Source organism: Anneissia japonica, unplaced genomic scaffold, assembly GCF_011630105.1.
Source record: "Anneissia japonica isolate Jap-2015-1 unplaced genomic scaffold, ASM1163010v1 scaffold1216_len75558_cov189, whole genome shotgun sequence".
Lineage (NCBI taxonomy): Eukaryota > Metazoa > Echinodermata > Crinoidea > Comatulida > Comatulidae > Anneissia > Anneissia japonica.
Genome location: NW_022719835.1, coordinates 8,539 through 18,902, shown reverse-complemented (window position 1 = coordinate 18,902; position 10,364 = coordinate 8,539). Strand labels below are relative to the sequence as shown.

Genomic DNA, 10,364 nt, shown 5'->3' with positions numbered 1-10,364 from the left:
GCTATTGATCCAGGCCTGATAAACAGGGGTGGCGCCAGCGGGAGGTTGCCCCCCCCCCCCATTGTGGGAGGCCCCTCCCCCTGTGGGAGAGCCCCTCCGCCCGTCGGTGAGAAAAAGCACAATTTGTCGGGGAGGAAAAAAAATTAAATGTATTTTTTACATATTAGTAGACTCTAAATCGATTAATAGGCTAAGCCTTTCAAACCCCATTGTCAGAATTTTCGGGGGCTTCGCCCCCAGGACCACTTTCGGAAACCTTTCAATCGAAGCTCGACCACGCCCACTTTACTTTCATCAGGAAAATCTGACCCCAGCTCGTCGGAGCATCGCCTCCCCCCCCACCCTCGTCGGGGACCTCGGTGTTCGTTTTATAATAGACCAAATTCCAAGAAATAAAATAATACAAGGCTATAAATAATATATCTAGTTACTCTACTATAGTGCGGAAGTTAATTAAATGGCTCCAACATGAAACTTGTTAACTGTCTATGGATCGACCTGGATCAAACTGTATGACATTGTTTTACTACTGTATATCAGGGGTTTTTTTTGTAAAATTGGTGGCTGCAGAACAGGTGGGGCCCATTTAGGTCGGAGGTCCGTTATAGAGACATCCCCTTACAGTAGGCCCTGGCCTACTTTTGCTAAACTCGAGACTTGGCGCCTCCCTCCATGATGCAACGACATTCAGCCAAGTTTGGAACGCATTGACGTCGTGCGTGGTCACGGGTGCAATGGAACGCAGATGACTCTTGTAAAATGTATTGAATTCCTGGAATTTTTTTGTGCGGTAAGACACAACAAATTACCATAATTAATTAGATAAATATGATATAATAATTAAAAATTTAAAATTACGAAGTCATTCCGATGAATGATATCCATGGCTAGGTGGGCCTAGCCATTCATTGCCGTTGGCCTACCCCCTCCTCTAGGCTAGGGCTACACCAAAACAGTTGCTCACCTGCCTAGGCTAAACTAAGCCTAGGCCTACGTCCGTGGGGAGTCAGTGATCGAAATAGGCCTAGTCAGATCAGGTTCGTGCCTATCCTAGCTAGGGTAGCTAAAAACAAAAAAAATAGAACTATATTAAATGTTCTTCAAACCACTATAAAGAAAAAGGCAATCAAATGAAGCATTTTAAGACCAAAATTATGTAAATCGGACCATTATTATTATAGCGAAGATATTGCAAAATTAATGTCGTCTTTTGTTGGAGTTACCCTTTTGTTTTTATTATATGAAGTTTGTGTCCCGTACAGTGTAAATTTGCCTTATTTCAAGCCATTTTGAATTAAGGAACATTATCATTTTTTATATAACATCACATATTTACAATACTATATGAATATAGGCCCAACCCCAAGGTCAATACTAACATCAAAATTTTATAATAATAATAATAATAACATAATAATAATAATAATAATAAAATAATAATAAAAATTAATATTATTATTTTTTTTTAATAAGTAAAATAGATGGGTCAGGTTAAAAAATATATGAATATACAATAAAAAAACCAATAAAAATAAGTTTTCGACATTATAGATAATATACATACACACTTGACAATTCCTATGATACAAGTTTACGAATGCTAGGCCCAAATCATGGGCTTTGGCACCACTGCAGCTAGCGGGAAAAACCATGCTTTCGCCGCGACTAGGCCTAAAACATTGTTGGGTCTTGGCCTAGGCCCGCTAGGCGACGAAGCAATATATTTTCAGTAATCTATAACTTTTATCAGCTACGCTAATATTTCGAAAATCTTTCTTACCTTTATATTTCAATATCTGGATAAAACTGACAAGGTAATGAAAAAGCTTGTAAAGAACTTCTAATATTCTTTATAAACGTTGAAACTTTCGTAGTACTTAAAAAACTTCCTACAGAACCGAATCTCGCACTTAAAAAACATAGCCTTGTTGACATATTAATAATGGAGGTTGTCTCAAAGTAGTTCGGGCACAATTTAACGATATCCTTCAGCAAACTACGATAATACATGTGGGTATCCTATTCTCTGTCTGGAACTATTTCCTATCCCGTTTTCTGTATCGACGATCTATAGTGCCCTCTATCACTTCTGAGCTTACCTACCTAGGAGGAAAGGAATTAACCCTCCTGAATCTTGGGGGGAAAAAAGCCTCATGAAGTCAAGGGAGACAGTCAATTATTTGTGGTTTAAGAGGGTAAAAATTGTGCACAGACTTTCCCAGACAGATTCGTAAAAAAATGCATTTCCATAACTACGCTAGTTTCGTGCCTAGGCCCCTATATCCCTAGGCCTATGTTTTCAGATATCTGTAGTACCCCGTTCTGCAACCTTTTTAGCCAGCGACCCACATCCTAATTTATTTAATACTCAGCCGCGACCCATCGACCACATGCCAAATTATCCTGAACAATCTCGGCCAAATTAAGAAATACAGTATGATGGTCAGGTTTGCCTGCTTATTTCATTCACCGCCTTGCGTTTCCTTACATTATTTAATTTTGTCATTTAATTTGGAGAAAGATATGTCATTTAAATGTAAAAAGTATGAACATACAGTACCTGCAGTAATTATACTGTACGTTGTTATTTTGCTTCGATATTCGAGGACGTACATTTACATTTTGACCATTTGCGAGAGATATCGGTGTTTACTGGAATCACGAACTTGATTCTTTATTCTTTTGGGTAATGTTTAAAAACACCTTTACAAAGATACAGTAAATGACACTAACACACCAAATATTGTTTAAAACTTTATTTGGAAAGGAATAAACGCAATATTTATTGGAACATAAAGTGATTCTGCTCACGATATTGTTATTTTATTAACACCAAATAAAGCTATTCTGCACCACCTTTAGATTCAGAATAGTTTTTTTTGGAATTAAAATTTTAAAATGTACATTTGTGTCACACCAAAAATAATCATCAAATTTAATACCTACAGTAGACCCGTCAGTGTGATGGTTTACTTCTCAAAAGGAAGTTTTAATCAATCCGACTTTGGAGCGACGATAATGCAATATTCAAGATGGCACACAGGGCCACTGTTTTCAGTTTTTGCCGATACTTGGACTTGAGATGTAACCATACGTATTTGATCACGTATAAGACAACCCCTGAGTTTGAGAAGATTTTTGGACAATTTTTTTACTGGGTGTATTTTAGTAATAAATTTGCGTGTTACGGACCATCTGAACATAGACGAACATGATTTTAAAAATCCAACAATTAGTATAAAATGCGTATAAGGCAACCCCATTTTTTTCGATCGTAATTTGCTATTTTGTGATTCGTCTTATATGCGAGAATATACAGAACGATTGAAATCCAGCCTCACATATCAAAGTTGTTGTCTTGAATGACATTAGAAACTTCGTCGCAACCTAGCTGATGTCTTTTTTGATTTTATACAAAAATTTAGCAATAGCTCCTAATAAAAACAAAAGTATTCACACAGTAAATGTCAAGCTATCCCTACAGTTTTTTTACTGCAATCATTGCACTAGCATACAGTCCCCGACTCAATCGGGAAAGCTCTCCGATACAACCAACCAATCAGCTTCAATGAAAACTGTCAGTTATAGCTTGTAGCGATTTTTTGAAAACCAAGCTTTCAGTACTTACATGCATCAGTGTTTCGGTTGTTGTCATTCTTTTGTCGGCACTTTTGTTAATTATCGTCAATTTTGTTTTATGAAGCGGCTGCGCGACTCATCAAAATTTCTTTAGGTTGCAGAACGGAGCCGTAGTATTATGAAAAATTCTGCAGCACCACCCAATAATTTGCCTTGAGTGCAAGATATTAAGTTTGGAGTTTTAATTATTTTGAAAATGAACCTGATCGTCCTGCGCTCGATTTTCTTTGGGGCCGATTTTCTGTAGATGTGAAATTTCAAAACAAAAGGGACAGGATGAAGATTTTCAGGCTACCTTTCTTAGTTTTCACAATGTTTTTGGCCCCCCCACCCCCTAGTAATTGTGTTCTATGCAAAAAGTACTTAAAGATTACCTTATACTGTATCACCTTATTTTGCAAGTTAGTGCCCCCTCACTTAATCATCAAGTACTGTACCACCTCATCTTTGCCCTCCCCCACCTCACTTTTGTTGCCCATTTACCACCCACCTCCCCCTCCCCTTTCAAAATTTTTAGATAATGCCAGCAGTACTGCAAAAGTTTTTATTAAGATTCAATTTACCATAAATTTCTCTCATGACAGTATCATGGGTCAAACATTGGCCACTGAAAGAGCAGGAATTTTGAAGGGTTTCAAGTCTGTGAAAGGTTTTCTTCAAAGTCAGGTCATCTCATTACATCAAGTTGCAACTCTTAAGTATGACGAGTTTGTTGAAGCTGTAGATCATCTGAACAAAGTGTGAGTAGTAGTTTATTTGTGTTATTAATGCATGTTGATATTTATGATTTTTATATAGATAAACTACTGTAATATGTTTTTTTTTAAATTATTGATAGTATTTTTATAGTTTAGTATATTAATATCTGTTTTATTATTATATTAAAAAAATATAATTAATTATTATAGATCATGACAATTTATCAATCATCCTTATTTTCTCTATGTGAGTGGGTTCTGGATATATATCATCAAATTATAAAATGAATTTTTCTATAATTACTGTAACATTAACATTGTTTTTATATTAATGTTAATAATAATAATTTAATTTTTGTTAAATTTAGTAATAAAGAAATAATGTTCTGTTTTTGTATGGGATAGCAGATCACTGTACAATATTAATTTAAAATGACAAAATCCTACCAGGCATATGTATAATAAAGACTAATCAACTATGCTATCATTTTTAATAAAGACTAATCAACTATGCTATCATTTTCAGAAACCATAACTTGACATAAGACATGAAACAAACTCTAACGAAAGTGTTACAAGCCATCATTGATTTATTTTATGAATGAATAATTAAATAAATTAAGATTTATAAATCAGAATTACTATGATCATATTTACTGAAGAGGAAATAAATAATTTGTGTATTTGCTCCCATATTTTTGTCCAGTACTAGAGATGTAAGCGATACAGGTGGCAAGGGTTTAGTGTTTGCTATTAAAAGCCATTCTGATGACACCGTTTTATGGAAGAAAACTGTCAGAATCAATTGTTACAAGGTAAGCTTAATTGGTATGTGTACTTGTAGTATGGCTGTCAGAAAAAGTGCTCATCCTGTAATCTGAAGGTCTTTGGTTCAATTCCTGCAAATTGTAGGATTTTTATACTCTACTAAAAATAAAACATCTCTCGTGATACTGTGACACTAGATTCAGTTGGGTATGTACAAATGGCGTATTATGCCTACAATATGTGCTCTCATGGGGCAACCCGTAGGCACCTTTGCAGAGGCTCTCCAACAACTTGGAGCCTGCAGTGTGGCCAACGTATTGGGCCTGATTTATAGGGGTTCCAAATACTTGTTGCTGAAAAAACTTTGGCGAACTAACCCAAGTGAGTGGCTGAGTAAACACTGTTCAGTGCGATTTAATAGTAAAGAAATACTATTTTGAGTGATACATTGAAACACATTTATTGTGATGTGATGAAAAATTGGAGTTCTTGATCATTATGCCAAAATGAATTTAAAACAAAAAATGACATCTAGTTTTTAAAGCTTAAGTATAGAAATGCTGTAAAATCAACTTATGCAAAATTACTTTTTTTTCTTGTACCAGGTTGACTTGACCAATGGTCAGATTCTGTCGACGAGGGAGCTAAGTTTGAGGCAGTTTATAAGAGTTTTTGAAAGTCTTTCACAGCAAGTTCAAGCCATTACGGATGAAGAAAACTTGGAAAAATCAACTTCCCCAGAATCGGATAATAAACAAAGACCGGATGGCTGCCCTCCTGAGTTATGCGTGTCCACTCTGTTCCTTAAGTGAGGCTTGTTTAATTGTTCAATGATTTGTAAATTAAACTCTGTCCAGATTAACAAATTTTCTTTGACAAAAAACTGTTGTATATGCCCATATATAGTCACATGATGTGCCAATACTGTATGTGGTCATGGTGTGATGTCATCCTGACCTTATTTTGGCATATTTAGTGGATGGGCGCTTAGTTGAGGCTATACATGGCATCAAAGCTAATCACATGCTAGAAAGATCATAATGTTTACATTTTTGAAGAAGCATAGAAAGATGAATGTAGTCTTTGGGTTTTATAAAAAAAAAAATCAATTATTTTCATTACTACAAATGCCATCAAGGGCCAATATCCACTAAAATGGCATCACAAAAAAGTGCTTACTGTATACAACCCAAACTGAATTTAAAAAAAAAAAAAAAAAAAAAAATTCTCTTTTTTGTTACAATTTTTAAACAACATAATAAAATGATAATACCTCGATAGATGAATCTTGAGCAATCAATTTTATTTATTTTTTTAACAGCATTGATCAAATCTCAAAGGAAGCAGATGAAAATGAGTGTTGTATATGTCTAGATAACAGGTCGGAGGTCATCCTCAGTTGTACGCACAGCTATTGCCAAAAGTGTATTGATCAATGGTATGTACTGAAAAAATTAGATTAACTGCAGGTAGGGCAGCTTAGCTCAGTTAGCTAAACTGGTGGTAGCCACTGTGTGTGCGCTGAACCATGAAGATCTCTTGGCCCCGGTTCAATTCTCATCGCTGCTCTCCTTGTATTTCAGCTGTAGGGCTGAAATGCAAGTTTCGGATGAAACATGTTTAAGCCAATGGTCTCGTGTGCATTATGGCCTATGTGCACGTTAAAGAACACATTAGAGAATTGTATCCCGGTGTACTGCCCAATCACCACCAGAAGGACCCTCTAGAAATAAGTCTTCTTCAGACTTTCGTGGGTTATCCTTGGTGTTTACACCGAATAAATCCAATCCAATCTAATCCAATCCACTGTAACTTGCTTCAATTTACTGTAAGCTGTCTGACAATTTTCGACATTGGTCAGTGAAATCCAGGAGACTAGCTTGGGGTCCATTTCTTGATAAACTTGAGCATTTAAGCTGTTCTGAGATGTTTTCGAGCACATTGTATGTCCAAAGAATAAAATAATAAAATATTTTAAAGATTTAGTCCAACAAGCTGTAGACAACAGGTGATGGAGAGCTTACCTTAACTAGTGGTTGGGTGGTTTAACCATGGAGGAATTAGTTCCTCCATGGTTTAACTATCCCTGTCACTCCGCAGGTACTGCCACTAATTTTAAGCCTTGTGTTAGCAGATAGATGTTTAATCTTATTATTTTTTTTTCAGCATATCAACTAATTTTATTATCGCCTAATTGTAAATTTAACTTTTTTTATACCTTTTAACATTTTTTACTTAGAATCGCTGATATGTACATATTTTGCTTCAATGTTTCTAAATTGTATATTATATCCCATTCTATCCTCTCTTTGGCCTAATATTTTTTTTTGTTTTATTTTTTAGCTTTTCAAAATTTTTTTACTTTGTTTTATTTCATGAAATTTTTTATTTATTTTGCGTTTCATGTCCTTTTTTGTGATGTTATTGTACTGTGTTTTCTTGGTCTATTGTTCAACTTCAATTGTATATGATAAAATTGCAACAAAGCTTCTCGTATCTTGTATCTCAGCACACGTATGTACGCTACATATTAACTGTCAAGTTACAGATAATAGTACAGTATTACTAAAAGTAGTAGTAAGGAGCTCTCGATTTGTTCGACATTGCTACATTAGAACGGAATCACTAATGCGTGACTATCCTACCTGGCATCCTACTTCCTCTGCATACGTAGATTTGGCCAAATTGCGTCCTAGAATCCATGCGACGAGGATAATTTAACGCTCTCGCATACGCAGATGATTTTTTGTGACATCATCACGTTCTATGTCCTACCGTGGTCGTGCATTCAAAGGTTCCCTAGTATCCATTATTGTCAGGTGATTATTTCTTAAATGTCACAACACCTGAGTATTATGTTCATCAGGGGCGGATTTAGGGGGGGCCAGGCTGTCCCCATTTTGGAAAGTGAAAAAAAAAGGAAAGAAAGAAAAGAAAATTTTGATCACCCAAAACTCCTCAGAGTTATTTTCGGTCATCTAAGCAAAACTTTCATGGGGGAATATTGTGGTGTTATCTCGATTTGACCTACTTTCCGCCCCTCCATTCAGACATCTCTGGATCCGCCCTGTTCATGGTAAATTTTAATAACATTTTACAATCAAATTTGTTATGCTATGCAGTATATAAATTTAAATGATTGAAATTATTTTCATACTTCATAATTTCAGGAAGGCAAAACACAGTACGTGCCCCCAGTGTCGAGATGAGACGGGAGGAGTGGAAGACGTGTGGGTGATGTCAGACAAACCCGATGACAAGGAGGTAGCAAACTATGTTGTAGGGGTTGCAGATACTGCCCAGCATTTGGATGTTGGCTAATTTTTTTATTTTCCCCATAACTTTTATTAAAATGTTATACTATAAACTATATTATATATTGTATAAATACAGTACACGTATTAAACCTTGCAATAATGTGTCTGGATGTTAATAATAATTAATTACGTGGAACTTCATTGATCTGTTTCCACAGCAATTGTATTTCACTTGAGGTTTAGCATAATATACATAAAGATATTGGTTGTCTGTAACAGATGTATTACACACATTTATGGTATGATTATACTATCTAAATTTATATATTCTTTGTTGAGTCCATTACGACAATAGACGAATTATTTTAATTATTGAAATTTCAGTCTTTGTAGGAACCAATATTTCTTGACCAAATATTTTTGAAAGCAGACGATGTCTTTAAATTTATAAGTGATTTGGTGCAGTGAGAATGGTTTTGTTTCCCAACCTCGAGGTCAGGATTTCAATCCCTCACTGTACTTACCGCTTGTGTCCTCGATCAAAGCACTTTATCTGCATTGCTTCCCTCCACCCAGGAGTATAAATGAGTACCTGGTCCTGCACTGATTACAGCAGCAAGACTTGAGCATGTGGATTCAATGACCAGACAAAAGCTTTTCGTATCTGCAAAGAGAGGCTCTATGTAGATAACCAAATAGATTTTTAAAAATTGCAATAAAACCTTAGAATACGCACAATGGTGCAGGTTTCCTCCAACGAGGGTCTTGTGCCACTGGACCTCTGCTGGTACCGCCACAGCCTGTAAGATACAGGTTCAATTCCAGTCTGTCCACTGTATGTGTTTTTAGAAAATGGCATTTATTCATGTTTTCTTTCTCTATCCAGTCGGATCGTAGGGGGTTGAAAATGCAAGGTGCCATTTACTTGATGCAATATTATGCCTATTTAGCTGAGTAAATATATGTTATAAACATTTCTTCCAATAATAATTTATAGGTGTTTACAGGCCTTGGTAATAATGTATAAAGCTGAAATAAGTTGTAATTATTTTTGTGCTGTCAAACACTTGATCAAAAATGATTTCATTTTTATTTGATTGGTCACAATGATATGATATCATAAATGGTTGAGTTGCTAAACATTCCTTTTTTTTGTAAATAAGCAATTAAAAGATACACTCTGTTAAAATGTGTTAAAAAATAAACATGTTTAAATTAAAGATACACTGCCTGCCAAATAATCAGAAATCTGAAAATTTATATTAAAGCTTAAAAAAGCTCATTTGAAAGGATAAATTAAGTTATTAGCTTAAAAAATGTTACTGATTTCAGACATGTTACTACAAAACCTTGAAATCGATTACCTGCCAAAATAGGGTTTATGTAAAAAAGTACAAGAAAAGTATTATTTACATGTTTGTAAATTCATTTTAATTTTCATTCTGATTTTGTAAGTTAATAACTTTATCCAAATTGACTATAATTAGAATATAGAATTTTTCATTTTTCAGATCATGACAGACAGTAGATCTTTAATGTATTTTTATTGATTTATTTATTAATTTGGCATCATTGCAAAAACAGGTAACCCATTGTCTATGGAAAGATGTGTGACTCACTGAAACAATACAATAACAATGAATTAAGTGAACCAAAAACAAAATATAAAGAACGATTGATGAAAAACTATGATTTAACATTGAAAAGCAGGTTTACTGACTACTGTCTTTCAATACCGTTCACTGAACATTATTTCAAACAATATACAGTGGATTTAGAATGTAGGTGCAGTATTTCTATTTATATTCCATATAAAGTTAGTATTTAATCTATATAAAATTAATAAAACAGACAACAATGTGTATGCAACAATACTGTAGTACACATTGTAATATTTTGTTATTTGTATTTGAAGTCCACATCTTTAAATGAAACATAAACATAACAAGTTGCAAGTAGAAACCTGTGGCAGTGGCAATTCAAAGGGGGGGGGGGAATAAAT

General features: G+C 34.8%; 1 protein-coding gene across 1 annotated transcript; it reads left to right on the top strand.

The window, feature by feature from the left end:
- The first annotated feature begins 442 nt into the window (after nt 1–442).
- Nucleotides 443–10,054, top strand: LOC117111085 (RING finger protein 141-like). Its single transcript, XM_033253968.1, has 6 exons — nt 443–790; nt 4,224–4,379; nt 5,044–5,152; nt 5,711–5,913; nt 6,427–6,543; nt 8,276–10,054. Exons 2-6 carry the CDS (start codon nt 4,228–4,230, stop codon nt 8,424–8,426), a joined length of 732 nt encoding a protein of 243 aa, XP_033109859.1. The 5' UTR covers nt 443–790; nt 4,224–4,227; the 3' UTR covers nt 8,427–10,054.
- Nucleotides 10,055–10,364: the final 310 nt, after the last annotated feature.